Source organism: Ixodes scapularis, unplaced genomic scaffold (genome assembly GCF_016920785.2).
Source record: "Ixodes scapularis isolate PalLabHiFi unplaced genomic scaffold, ASM1692078v2 ptg000035l_1__unscaffolded, whole genome shotgun sequence".
Lineage (NCBI taxonomy): Eukaryota > Metazoa > Arthropoda > Arachnida > Ixodida > Ixodidae > Ixodes > Ixodes scapularis.
In genome coordinates, this window is record NW_024609896.1 from 43,137 (window position 1) to 58,319 (window position 15,183).

Here is a 15,183-nt window from a genome sequence, read left to right on the forward strand (position 1 = left end):
TTGACACAAATCTCTATTGAAAATTTGTATATCAGATGAGTCTAGATAGTTTAAATAGTTTTAAAGGCGACCCGATCGTGACATAAAGTTTCTGAAGTCAACGCGGAACGTGCGGTGATTTCGAACATTTCTTCCATTAACGTGGTAGTGCACAGATGAGACTAATGAGCTAATATCGAAGTAACAGCGTATACACTTAAACAAAACACAAGGTCGCGCGAACACCGCGTAGCTGCAAGTCCAGTTATCGGTAATGATTTCAGTACTTCAAGGTATACGTACGAGTCAGGTGAACATCTAAAATGATAAATCCTAGAAAACTTTTTCTGTATACATTCTAGAGTGTCTGAAGCAGTCATACTAAGACTGTTTCAGATTACTGAACTAAAATCATGTTTTGGGACAACTATGCCCCGGTAAAGCACAAATAAAAGATATAAACTCAAAAACACTTTTGCTAAATTGTAAGATTACACTGAGTCTAATACAAGAGCTGACAACATGCGACACATGCGAGTTGAAAATAAGTTTGGAGTAAGACAAAACTCCAATGTGTCATGGATGAGACTGATAGTGTTTTCGTTTCACGGCACTCGTGCCCACGCCTGCCCACACGCAGCGAGCAGCGGGTTCGTTTCGGCCGGCACTCCAAAAGAAGTTGCACTTTCCGAGTTCGTTTCAGCGCCGGCACGCGACGCGTGCATGCACTCGCTGCACCGAGAAAATCGACCGTGCGCCAGAATGCAATCCCGTCATGCCCCGTCCGGCGAGGAGCGGGAGCAGGCGACAAGGGGTCGTCTGCTACGATGTGTCATTCGCACAGCGGAACCTAAATGAAAAAAAGTGGACTTTCTGTTAGAAATTGTGTCCAGCGGGCGACGGAATCAAACACGAGCTTGAATTGTGAGCGTCTGCTATTTCATAAAGCAAGCAATCGACAACCCGTGCTTTATTTGCAAGTTTTTAGTCACTCTATTGCCGTACGGACGCTGAAAAATCCCAGTGTGTAAACAAATGCTCAGAACAAACGCATCAACAGCCCACGAGATCTTTACCACTGTCCGTGTGCGGGTGAAAAATTTATTATTCGTCGACGAAAATCCCCCAGCAGAAACCTGTGACTGCCCAACAAGCATTCGAGAAAGCTAAGCACAGTGACTTTACCCGAGGATTGGGCAACATCATCATGTTTAATATTCACCTACGTCAGCTATACGGCCCCGTCATATTTTGTTTGAACCAGTTCTCCGTGCGACCTCAAACAAACTTGCCAAATGCACTCGGTGCATTTGGCAAGTTTGTTTGAGGCCAGTTCTCCATGCGACACTCCGCGAGTGCGATGCATTCTGGGAGAGAACTCGAACAGTGCCAGTGCGTGTGAAACGAAGTTGGAATAAGTGTCAGTTTGCATAAAGACTGTGTCTCCGGTCCCGTTTCCCAACAGCGGCCTGCTTCCAACAAACATTCCCTGCAGCACCACAGCTACCCATCCATCACTCTGAAATTGACAAGAGAACGAAACTAAGGCAAAACTGGCGCACCAATTCCAAACTTGATGTTTGCTATTGATATAGAAGGTCCACTTCTAAAAAAATTTGGCGCAAAAGGCTGTCGGAGCAGCACGCTCCTAGCTGGGCGTTGCCTATGGAACTCGGCAAAAATAGTCGTCGTGCACCTTTGAATATTCCTCTTAATTTTTTGCACTCAGGTATTCGAGCCCTCTACCTTTGGCTAGAGGTCACAATCTGTCACAGTACAGTTAAGAGTAAGTAGCAGGTGGTTTCTGCTACCACGCAGGGCAATATTTTCTACGTACTGAACTGGAGAAACACTGGCAAACTTTGTCGTGATCACTTGACGGTTTCAACTTCTGCCTAGACCTAACCCAGGTTCCTGGAGTAGCACATATTGCCACGCGCGTCTCCGAGCAAGCGCGCTCGTGGTCTATGATTGTCGTGCTTTTTCCCAATGCAAAGTACCCATGTTCGATGCCTAGTCGAGCATGCGCTTCCCTGTTAATGTCCCACACCTCCACCAAAATGTCACGAATGACAGATGATGAGGTGACGAATGAACAAAAAACTAAACGTCTAATTTGGTAAACTTGTGCCGAAAACAAAAATACAAAGAGGTAGCGTCGCCGGCATCGAGGTGGAGTAACACGATGAAGCGCAAGAGCGAGACTCCGCATCACCTCGCCCTCATGTACTACACGCGTGGGCTTCTAGGACAATCGGCGTACAACGTTCGGCGCGTATAACGTTCGGACCTCAAACCAGGTAACGGGTTTTTGAATTTACCAGAACGCGACATTTACCGAAACAACCAAAAGGTGCTTGCGCGGCCAGGCATCGTATTTCGGCCCTTTTCGTGGGAGGTGAGCACGATAACAATTTGGCCACGGGCACACTTGCTCAGAGATGCGCGGGGCAATAGAAGCAGCCTCTTCCATTGACCGCATCTAAAATATACCGAGCGGTAGCCAATACCACGGCGCTTTGGAAGTGCCCAAAAGCCGTGTCTCTTATACTGACATGACATCACCAGCAAACCATGTATGCGTGCTACTGAAACTGTGTCATGTTGTCAGCCATGCGCCATTCATCAGGTACACTGCCACCCTCGATGGTGAGGGCCTGCACTGCCCCTAACGGCACCAATTAGGACTTCTCGCCCACCCAGCAGGAGTAGCTGGTTACATTGCACATGCTGCTGCAGTGCATCATGAATGCCCTAGTTTTAGAGAAGTGCAGTCAAGGTTCAAATTTGGCTGGCAAGCATGGTGTAGAGAACCGTGGGAAGGATACATGCGTCATATGACACTAATGAGTTATTCTCATCCTGGCATTATTCAGTTAGATCCAGAGCAGCTCGTGCTCACATCATTTGTTGATCGCTCAACGCATTGCGGAAGAGCTAGACTTCCACTGCACCAAATACATTGATGAGAACAACAGTTTGCGTGCCATTGGAAATCAGCTATGACAGACAGTTATAGCAGAAAAGAGGGTGAATGCAGCTGTCTTGTGTTTTCCCTCCTTTTCATTTTCTGACCTTCTGTTGGGTTTTGAATTGACCGATTCCCACCAGCTTGCCCCTTCTCATTTTCTTAAGTGCTCGACAGAGCATGCCTGTTTACTGAAAAGTAATTAGATCAAGCTAAATGAAAATTGCTGAGGGCTGCCCGTCTCGTACGTAGCATGCTGTACTGGGAAACCCACAGCATAACTGTGCTGGTCTGAGCACTTCCCTGGTTAGGAAGGTGCTCGAATAAACTAAACGTCGTTTCAAAATCTCGCACTCTTGCTCTTTCCAGTACTGCATGAGAGTTATGAGATAAGGTAAAATCAGTGGTATGGCCATACACCACTGCTCACCACACCACTGGCATTATACTGTTCTATGCAATTTTTCTTACATGCTGTTTAAAATGTATGTATTTGTAAGCATCAGCCCTTTCGTGTACCTTGTCTGCAGGCTGTGGAGGGACAAGCAACTGCACATGCCCAGCAGGCATCTTCACTGACCACACTCGTGCTTCACCTTACGGTGGTGCACAGTTTTCGTCTACAATAAAACGCTCCCTGTGCTATAGCATGGAAACAAGAGTTGCAGTAGTACCTTGGTAATACCCAACAGAATTGTAATACATAGAATAAATCGTTTGGGTCAGCAAATCTCGGTGCAATTGTTTATTTACCGACAGTCGTACTGCAACTTCTGATGTCAATGTGAATTTCATATATGAGGAACCGGACATTTCCCAATTAACGGTGGAACAGTGGTGGATGCCAGCAACCACAGCTAATTCTTCGCCTTTTTTTCTCTATTCTTAGAACAATACACTGTTCAAGCCAGAATGCTTACACAGTCGATGAGAAACGAGATGCCACCTGTGAGGGAGCCCTGCTTTTGTTCTCAGCTGTAATTCTTCGAAGTTTAGCTTATGTGCTTTGCATTTTTGCCCGGTTACCCTAGCCATAAATATTGTGTTAAAAAGCTTTTTCAGAAAAAAAAACTTATCACAAACATATAAAACTCTAATTTTAGGTGCCATAAGAAAAATCTCCAACAGCACATGCTTGGCGCCGCGTTTCTCGAGCCCAGGTACCACAGCAATAAGAATAAATATACTTGTCATGTCTATCTTCTTCTATCTAAGACGAAACAAAATTTTCTAAAATACCAGGCTTGCCTGCCATGAGCTTGAGTTAAGTCGTTCTAATGCATATGCAATTGCTTCAAATCAAGAAAAGTATCCTCATATCAAACAATTTCACCTATAATAAGTAGTCCATAAAAAAAAAACGTGCAAATTGAATGCCGCTTGGAGTGCCTGTTAGGTCGATCGCTCTGCAGTCAAAAGAGATTTGCCGTGTCTACTAGATTGGGTAAGTTAAAAAGTATGATGCAGAACTGCAAGCGGATCCACACAAGTATATTGCAGATGTGATGAGTGGAAAGACGAAGGTCGCAACAGCCTTGACAGCTACCACGCTGCCAGTTTGACGAGGGTGACCCTGGTAGGCTGCACATACTTAGGGAGCAGAGGCGGCCACGTCTAAACTTTTCAACGCTGCACAGCTTGACCCCTACTGTCAAAGATGACACCGTCCTCGGGGTCGAACTCTTGAGGAGCAAAGGGCTTGGGAAGTTTGTGTTATGCGAGCCTGCCTTGTGCAGAAAGGCAAAGGATGTTGCTGTGCCCAGCACCTTCGCAATCACGGGACCTGCTTTTCAGCATCCCATTCGCCGCTTCACAACAGAATCTTAAGCAATGCCTTTTGTTAAGCTTGGCCTTGGGACAGCACAGTATCTATTGGGGTTGCGAGGAATTGGTGTGCAACCACAGCTTCAGGGGTCAATTGCTGACGCCTGCAGACAACAGCCTCTGACATTGATGTTTCATAACCTTTTTAGTTGTGCAAAAGCCCATCAATACTAGATAGATGCTTTCTATGCTAATGCAGCCTCTATTTGGAACTAGTAGCATGTAAGTTTTTATAACATGCCAAAAAGCTTGCACTATAAAAATATTAATAATAATATTTGCAAGAAAGGTATGTGGAGGTATTTACATTTGGCTTGCACAATACCAAAATTATATTTTGCAGAGCAAAGAGGGGCAGCGTGAATATCAGGCAATCCGAATTATGTATAATGATCTGTCTATAAAACAGTTTGGCAAGTGTAAACTGAAAACGGACACAGCGTGTTTAACCTCAACAATTTTCCGATGTTGGGGCCCTAGACCTTTGGATGAAGTATGCCCTTGGTATCACTAGAGTACGCTTGAATGTGTGCTTAAAACGATCTCGCATGACACTCATCGCGTTGAAAGAGGTGCCCGTTTTTAACTGAGGGCTGTCGTACAAGCACTTTGAGAAAATGATCTATTCAGACTGTAGTAGAACACAGTGTATTGATACGTAAGAGTATTTACCGAGCGCACCGCTGAATTCGCATCGCTCAACTTCTTGGTTGTCGTCTCTCCGTTTTTTCCTTCGAGTGAAACTCACCAACCTTGAGGCCCGGGTGATCGATTATCGCCTCTGTAACATCCAACAGAACGCGACTCACAGCGCACCGATGCACGGTGATGTCTTCGCCGCACCAAAATGTGCCTTGAGCAACACAGAAGCTTAGAGCACTTGCTGCTTGGGTGTCATCACATGGCGCCCCTCGCGACGCCGCCAAAGCTTCCGCGGCAACTGTCAGAGCAAGCGAGTATCGGGCAGTATTCCCCGATTACGTCCTTGACAAACCTTAAACGAAACGTAAAAAAAACACAAAAAAACAAAACAAAAAACGTAGCGATGATTTGTGAAAGTCGGGCGACCGGCGCCGCAGTGTCGCGCTCGTCGCGGCTTCGCATCTTTGCGCCTACAGATTTCGCCCCCGCCAAACAAACGCGCCGACAGACGTCAAGCTCTTGTTTTTGTTTTCACCTTTATGTCTGCGTTTTTGCATCCGCCAGGAATATCGTTTAGCAACGAGAAGAGAACAGACACACACGCCCGTACACACAAAGAATACTTCTTTAGACTCTGTGCCACCGTGCTTTGGGCATAGGCAGAAATACTCCGTTTGATTTTATGATGTACCGGAATGGACGCTACGAGCTACACGAGCCAATCCTTAGTTCGTAGCCTGTCTCGTGACTTCGTTTTCTCCCTTCACTCCGTCCAACCGGAAGGACACATGACGCCCTCCGTGCTATGAATTGGCTCCGGTGGCTCGTAGCGTCCTTTGCGGTTCATCGTAACGTGAAACTACGTACACAAGTGCACGCCTTCAGATCGACTTGCCGACACCAATTCGTGCTGTACATTGACGTGAAATCTGTGGCATTATTATTGAGCTGTCTCCACGTCGTCGCTGCCGTTTGTTTCTTCAAAACGAAGGCCCTGACGCCACCGTCGCGAATATTTAATTGACTTCGCACCTCCACACGCAAGAAGGCGCGAATTAGATTTTATTCCGTTAAACCGTTTCCAATAAATTGGTAACCGCCTCATGGAATTACGGTTCCTTTCCGGTTTGGGCTGAATATGAAATGTTTATTTCGGTTACAGTCTCGTTCCAGTTCAGTAAAAAAAAGAACAGCTAGCTTAGCTCTTGTTTTCGGTTCAGTTCGACAGCCTCGCTAAAATACACATACTAATCGCGCATGACTACAACAGCCGATTTGTCGCGTCTCGCGGCGCCAGGAAAGGCACCTTGTCTGTCTACAACGATTCAGTTTTGGTTGCTTCACTGATGGTGCACCATTTTCATCCTCGACGGTGCCCGCACTAGTGAGATAATCAAGCCATCGGACACCTCCCGTGCAATGATGCTGTTTCAAGTGTCACTTACCACGTCCTAATGACCTGCACCATTAGCCCGTTTGCCCTAAATGAAATTCAACACAGCTTGCTGAAGAATCGAGCTTATTACATTTTCACTTCATTCCGAGCCAAAGGCATCTAATTCCATTCTTATTCCATTCCCCCAGCACTGCCGCCATTCCATTCCCATTCCACTCCGGGGCCGCGAGAGTGCGGAATCATTCCGGAATCATTCTAATTCCGGAGTGGTAAATCCGCAGCAATAATACTGAACACCACCCCCTAGTTGAGCTGGGTTTTATATAGGTACAGATGTGCACAGTGTTGCTAGACTACGACTTTAGCGCAGCCCGCTACTGGACCGTATACGCAACGCCCACCACCTGATTACACATTCGTTGGAAATAATATCTTTCTATATGCAGGCGGTTTGTTCCGGTTTATTTTACAGCGTAGAAGACACTGTGGCGACGCTGTCTTCATTTCTAAAACTGTAGGCTATATATATACTAAGGTCCAAATACCCCCTTTCACTATGTAACTAACAGACTGTACATTAGCCGAGTGCATCGCTCTACACTTCTTGAGAAAGAACTTGATTTTGTAACACTACCTAGTTCTGTTTTAACTGTTAGATAACAACTAGCTGATTGCATCATAGTAACATATTATAACACTTACGCTTGTATAAGAGTAGTATCAAAACAAAACACTCGAAGTCATTTCACTTTTAAAACCCCTCTTCATTGCAGCTTTGAACTGAAAACAACGGCCGAGAGGGGCCGAATGCGGAAAGTTTTAATCGTAGCTCTCGAAAGAAGATTTAAACATCCCCACCCCCTCCAACTCGAGTTAAACACACGCATTAGCCGCTCGGACACCGAAACGCGCATGTTCAAGCAAGTGGAAGCGTTCGCCGGGTCGTAAAGTCCTAATCTCTTTGATCTCGAGCTTCCAAAACTGCTTCGCCGTCCTGACTTGTCGAAATCGCCGATTCCGGCAGCAGAGCTGTGACCCTCGCTTCCCCTCCCTCCCTCTCTCCTCCTTCTGCTATCGTTTCCTTTATGGGGCTAGAGGGCGAAGCTCTGAATTCCCAATGCTGGGAGAGCATACATAACGACCTTCGAACAATGAGACAGACGCAGACCAGCGGCATTGGAAGCGTGACCCATTTCCTCTGACGTCGTCCGGTCAGAACGGACACGCGTCCAAATGACCGGACCGAGCAACTATCCCCTTTTTGAAAAATTCACGGCCCTTTCTCGGAGCTCAAGTTAGGCGGAAAACGCGAAATACTTTCATTAAAGTTGTTGCAACCGTGCCGAGCAACACTGTGTGATCTCTGTTGCATCTACTTCCTCGCAAAGCACTTGTTAGTGCCACTGACTGCAATCTACGATGGGGTCTCCACAAATGACAAGACCGAAAGTATCTTCAGGGGGCATAAAAAAGAAAGGAACGCCTGAGTTGTGGCACAAAGTTTGGCGCTTCATCATGCGCAAAGCCACGGCGTACACTGTATAATAAAACTGAACACAATCTCAGCCTCGTCTTTCTCACACTCTTTCGTGGATTGTAGCGATTCACTGAAGTGCTTTGCGGGAAAGTAATCGCTCCAGATTTTTTAGAGTGTAGGAACCGTGGATTATCGGCTCTGGGGGCGACGCAGCTGGAGCGAGAGGGCTGCTGACGCTCACAGCTGAAGCGTGGCCTTAATGACAAACCACGACGCAGCTGCCCCAAGGGGCATGTTTACACGTGACGCGGAAGTGTGACCTTGACGAGATGCCACGACACAGGTGGACCAAAAAAGCTGTTGACACGCGACGGAGAAACGTGGCTTTGACAAGACAGCAGGACGCACCTGAACGAAGAGATTTGCTGACACGCGGCACAGAAGCGTGACCTTGGCAAGACACCACAACGCAGCTGGACTAAGAGGAACATGTTGACACGCGAGGGGGAAGCGTGGCCTTTACAAGACGCCGCAACGCAGCTGAACCAAGAGGCGTGTTGACACGCGACGCGGATGCGTGGACTTCACAAGATGCCACAACGCAGCTCGATCCAGAGGCAATTTGGCACGCGTCGCGGAAGGCTGACCCTGACAAGACGACGACACAGCTAAGCCAAGGGGCGTGCTGACAGTACGCGACGCCGAAGCTTTGACGAGACACATCAGCGCAACTGGAACAAGAGGGCGAAATCAACTTGGCAACTGACAAACTTTGCGGCAGGCGCCGTTTTCAAAACGCTTTTTCGAACGCTACTTTGACGCCCAAGACTCCGGCAACCACATCGAAAAAGCCTTTAATTCTTTAAGATGCCTGCTCATTTATTTGTCCGTGGAGCACGCGCGCGGACAAGCCAGGTGTGTTCAATGTAGCGTGAAAAAAACGAGAAACAATAACAATGGTTTGGTTGGAACAAGCAATCTTTGCAGGAGACATAAAGAGTAAAAGAAACGTAATGTCTGTCGCCTCTGTGCAGTTCGAAGTTTTGAGGAGAATCATCATTCACTGCATGGGTCTCGTTAGTCGCAGTCGTTGATTTACCTTGTGCTATGCAGGACTGTCGACGCCCACCCCTTTAACCCCCTGCGTTCCTTGAAAGGAGGTCATAAACGCCGCTTCTGGAATCGAAGTTTGTTTGTTTACTGGCACTTCGAAAACTTTCTTGCTTCAAATATATTTTTGAAACTTACTTTTTTATGTGCTATTTGAGGGTGAAGTCGTTTTGAAAGTAATCAAAGTCAACAACGTTGCCCTTTTTAAGAAATATGCACTTTCTATTGTAACCGATAGCGTAAGAAAATCCAGAACGGTGCAAGTCAGGATCATCTTATTTTCCCTCGACAGTCAATGAGATTGATTTATCAACCGATAAAAATTCCAAAGAACAAATCATAAAGTAAGAAGTGTGAATCCAAATAGCCAATTTCCGCATTTGCTAGACTCTCTATTACCATAATCACCAAAAACTTATGAAGCGCAATGAGTAGTTCATTATGCCCCCGTTTCTGGCTGTACACCGGCGTGCAACCTCACTGGACGTGACGCTATAATAAGGTGATCACGACTCGCCACTTCCAGTATTACTTAAGGCATTGGTGGGGTATGAGTTAACAAGTTACTGCTGAACAACACATCTCTGGCTTTCCTCGTGACGTTCAGCAGGAGGTCGAACTGAAAGCGAATTCCTATTTCTGTGACCGACGAAGGCTCTACAGCAATATTTTCAAACGCTGATTCAAGGAGAAAAAAAAGCACGAGTTCCTAGTTTAAATGGAATGGCTCTCTCGATACCTAATGCTCTTCTCAAGAAACTTCCATCTTACGTCGAAAACGAGCCTCGAGTTCTCGTTTTACGTTTGTTCTCAGAACTTTTATGAAGCCCGAAAGCTTTCAAAATGCAGTCCATGAAAACGATCGGTTTCGTTTTTCTATATATTATAGAGACTATTGTTCGAACAAAGGTGACTTGTTGGAAGTCTAGCGGCTCGCGATTTGGATACTTAGGAGTTTCTAGCGAAGACGGGCGAAGGGACAGTTTCGCTAATGAAGATGGAAGACCGAGTTGCTTCTGGGACATAATGGCTCTCAGACCGGGCAGAAGACCGGAATATTACGCAGGGAAAGGAATACTGGCAGAATGATAGATGTGAAACTCTTAAAAGTGCACGCCGACTGTAGGTCATCCAACAGTTCCAGAAGCCCCTCGAACACCAATCAACGATATCGCTTTACTCAATTCAACCAATCAGGAAAGCGATCGATATCATTCACCCTCTTATTAATCCTATCTTAATTGAACGCACTGGGGTAATTAAGGCGATTGTTCGACTGAAGGTGTCCTCCAGCTCCGGAGATGACCAAATTAACTCTAAGGAATTAATAAACACTAAACACATTTTTTCCACTTGCCTCTGCGACATATTCACTTAGTCCCTTAAACTCTCAGAAGTTCCTTCTGATTGGAAAATTTATAATGTCATACCGGTTCATAAAACAGGCGATTGCCAACTAATCAGCAACTATCGTCCCATCTCGCTCACCAGTGTTCTATGTAAACTCTTGGAGTATATTCTCTATTCAAGCATAATAAACGTTCTAGACTCTCATAAACTCCTGAACCTCCTTTTCAAGGACCAACACGAATTTCTCAAGTCATACTCATGCGAAACTCCGCTAACAGCATTTCTAACTGACGTTTACTAGAATTTCGATTCAATGTTCAAACTGACGACATTTTCATTGACTTCTCCGAAGAATTGGACAAGGTCCGTCATCAACGTCTTTTAATGCAACTGAGAGATATTATCTTCACCCCCCTGTAGTCAAGTGCATTCCTGAATTCACCACCAATCGCCCTCACTACACTTATTTTGACAATGTAAAATCTACCACAAGAACAGTAGCGTCTGTCGCCCCTCAGGGAACCGTTCTTGGCCCCCTTCTTTTTTTTTAATATACTGTAATGATCTCCACCATGGCACCCCTTCTGCAGTACGTTTGTTCGCCGATGACTGTGTCATTTATAGACCAATTCATTCACGCCACAATAAACAAATCTTGCAGAACGATGTCCAACTAATAATTCAGTGGTGTCATAATAGGCAAATAGCTTTAAACTATAATAAATATAAATGCTATCGTCTTCCATAGTTCACATGTTCTATCCTCCTCCTAACACCTTTCTAGCCTCCTAGTGACTACGTGTTTATCGTATAAATACCGAGGAATTCATCTGACATCTGACTTGTCATGGACCACTCACATAACAGCTGTCATTGACGGTGCTAACCGCACTCTCGAATTTCTTCGCCGTAACCTCAGGGAACGCGACAGAACAGCACACGACAAAACAGCACGCGACAAAACAGCATGGTCAAAACAACACGCGTCAAAACAGCACAGCGTCAAAACAGCACGGCGACAAGACAGCACGCGTCAAAATAGCACGCGATAAAACAGCACAACGTCAAAACGGCGCTGCGACAGAAGAGCACGTGCCAAAACAGCACGGCGTCAAAACAGCACGACGTCAAAATAGCACACATGTAAAAAGGCTGTAATAGGTAGCATTTTCTGAAAACAAAACAGAAGGTAAAGAAAAAGGGTTGGACATTGCATGGCATTATTTAACAGCTAGTGGAGAAACAATAAAAAAAAAATGTACGCTGGCGGCGACGGGATCGCACTCAAGTCAGTGTCCCGAGTGCTGTTGCTGTGCGATTGCTAAAAACAAATGAAGTTAGCAGTAGTTACTACTAGTTAACTACGCTAATCTCTGAAGAGATTTCGTTGTTAGAGGGGATACCTTCGGCGTCGATGTTGGCTGCGTTGTCTGGTGTTTTTGAAGTATCAGGGAAGAGGAAGAGTTATTGGGAAAAAGATATCCGTAAGTTCAAGTTATGAACTGCCTAGTTTGTGGTTGTCCGGTGAGGTTCCGTAGTACTTGTCGTTTCGTAATTATCACCTAAGCCTAAAAAGTCCCCCCCCCCCCCCCCCCAAAAAAAAAAACAAAAAAACCAGGAGATGCGTTGATTACAGATGCATTTTTATTTATTTATTTATGAATACTGTTCACCCCAAGTACGGGGCTTTAACAGGTGTGGGGTATAGAAGAGCACTGAAATATAAAACATCATGACTACAATACAGTACACATTCAGCGACATTCACTTAAAATAAAGGGGCTGAAATAGCACAAACATTCAATATATTATATAGCACTGGAAAAAATGAATTCTTTCAAGAAACCCGTCGAGCGCACCTCCGCCGCCTCACAAGGCACAAAGACCACTACATAGCAGATATCGGAAACAGCAGAAGCGCGTCTGGTTTTTCCCAAATCGTGAATGTTGACAACGCAGATCTTCCACGAGATTTTGAACCAGCAGAGTTCTCGTTGTTACCACCATGGATATATCCAATAATTTCTATAAAATTAGATGTTCCAGGGATACATTCAAGAAAGCATACTCCATCGGAGGTATTGAGGCAACATTCTTTAGAAACCATTAATATGCATCACCGTTCCCGAATTCATGTGTACACTGATGGGTCTTCTACTCACGAAACTTCCAGCTACGGCTTTGTTATACCATCAATAAATAAAACACTCCAGGGAAAGCTAGGCCATGTAACATCATCGACGGCAGCAGAACTAGTAGCGATTAGAGAAGCAATTCACTTTATTTCTACGAGTGCCCCAAACAATTGGTCACTCTTTACTGATTCAAGGGCAGCTCTTCAGAGCCTTAAATCTACCAAAAGCAAGAACATTAATGCTCAGCTGGTACATCAGATCCTAAAAATTCATAAAGAGGCTATAAATAATGGTCACACACTAATTTTACAGTGGATCCCGAGCCATTGCGGTATTAGAGGCAACGGAAGTGCTGACTTTGCAGCCAAGAATGCACATAATCTTGCATCCAGACTGGTAATTGCATTTTCACGTTCAGACGCCAGAGCTACAACCAACCGCATTACTGCGGCTCTAGTAAACACCCTCTGGGCGAATCCACTATATCACTACAGACACCTTCATAGGATTGACCCTTTTCTTACCTTTCGCCCACCACGGGGGCTCAAACGTCGGACAGAAACCGCTCTTCACCGAATACGACTGAACGTGGCCTCAACATAATATTATTTAAATCTCACCGGTCAGCTGGACTCATCCATCTGTGAGAACTGTGACGTCGAAGAAACGCTGGAACACGTTATTTGTCACTGCGCCCTCTACGCTGACCAAAGAAAGGAAATGATAAGCTCCCTGACTCTTCACAAGGGAGAACCGCTCACGCTCAATCATCTCCTGGGGCCATGGCCATCAACATTGCAAGGAGTCAAGCCGACGAGCTCATTGATTCGTTTTCTCCAAAAGACTCAACTTGATAAAGTACTGTAGGACACCCTCGAAAAGTAGCTGACAGCCATCCTCAGTTTTCTTTCTTTCCTTTTCTCTCTTTGTCCTTTTTGCCTCTTTCTCCCTTTCCCGAGTATGAAGTAGCAATCCTGCAAATTCCCGCGGGATAACCTCTTCATCTTTCCAATAAACATGCTTTCTCTCTCTCTCTCAGCACTCGAAATCTACTACTTAGCAAAATATTTAACTACTATTTATCAGTCCAAATCAGTCATATTCAAAAGGGCGCTCTCAAAATCATCTAAACAGTCCAATGACAATATATTTTGTGGGAGATCATTCCAGTTTTTTACGGTTCTAGGGACAAAAGTAAACCTATAAGCGTCAATTTTACATTTGGGCACTCCAAACGGATTAGTACTAGCGTATCTGAGTTCTCTCGATGCGCGATGTGTTAATCTAGAATCCGGTTTAATGTTATACAGGTGATGAGAAAACATAAAGAAAAACTTTAGTCGAGCAATTTTTCGACGGACGGAAAGTAAGGGGAGATTGAGACTGTTCAGCATATCTGTGACAGAATCAAGTCGCTTGTATTTGGATAGAATAAATCGCGCCGCCTTCCTCTGAACTTTTTCGAGTTCACCAATTTGATTTTTTCTATAGGGGTCCCATACCGATGCAGCGTACTCTAAGGTAGGCCGAATATACGTTGTGTAGGCCATTAACTTCACTTTAGGCGGAGCCCTAACCAGATTCCGTCTTAAAGACCAAAGCTTTTTAAGTGCTTTGTGACATATTTTATTTATGTGTTTACTCCAACTTAAGTCTTTAGAAATCGTCATACCCAAGTATTTAAAACTATCAACTTCAACCAAAGGACTTCCATCAAGCTCGTAAGTAAAAGAAAGAACATTCTTAGTTTTGTTAGTTATTCGTACAAACACAGTTTTTGTGTATTAATTTTCATCTTCCATTTCGAGCACCAGTCCTGAATAGACCCGACAGATGCGCTTAATATGCGCTGGTCGTCTTCCTCCTCGATTTTTGAATATACAAGACAATCACCCGCAAATAGCCGCACATAACCCCTTGATTTATTTCCGCCGCGATATCAAATTAAAAATAATACTGGCCCGAGTACTGACCCCTGGGGGACGCCCGAGGGCACTTCAGATACAATTGAACGGTCACCGTTAACCTCTACATACTGCACCCGATTAGATAAATACGCCCTGATCCAGAATATCACGTTCTGATTTACACCATGCAAAGAAAGTTCATGAGGTAGTTCCGTGTGTGGTACTCTATGAAACGCCTTAGAAAGGTCAAGGCATATCACATCAATCTGTCCTCTCTCATTAGAAGAAGCTGTAAAATCGTCAAATGTTCCTATGAGTTGCGTGACCGTCGATAGTTTCTGGTAGATCCGGTAAGATAAGGTGACTTTAATGGGGAGCGTATTCAAGGTGAACCA

At 45.1% G+C, this 15,183-nt stretch overlaps 1 protein-coding gene across 1 annotated transcript; it reads right to left on the reverse strand.

The window, feature by feature from the left end:
• Nucleotides 1-13,963: 13,963 nt before the first annotated feature.
• LOC121833904 lies at nt 13,964-14,446 on the reverse strand (the record flags this gene model as incomplete). Its single annotated transcript, XM_042287613.1, has 1 exon — nt 13,964-14,446. A coding segment is annotated over one exon (483 nt), but the record flags the coding sequence as incomplete, so codon positions are not given.
• Between the last annotated feature and the right edge of the window lie 737 nt (nt 14,447-15,183).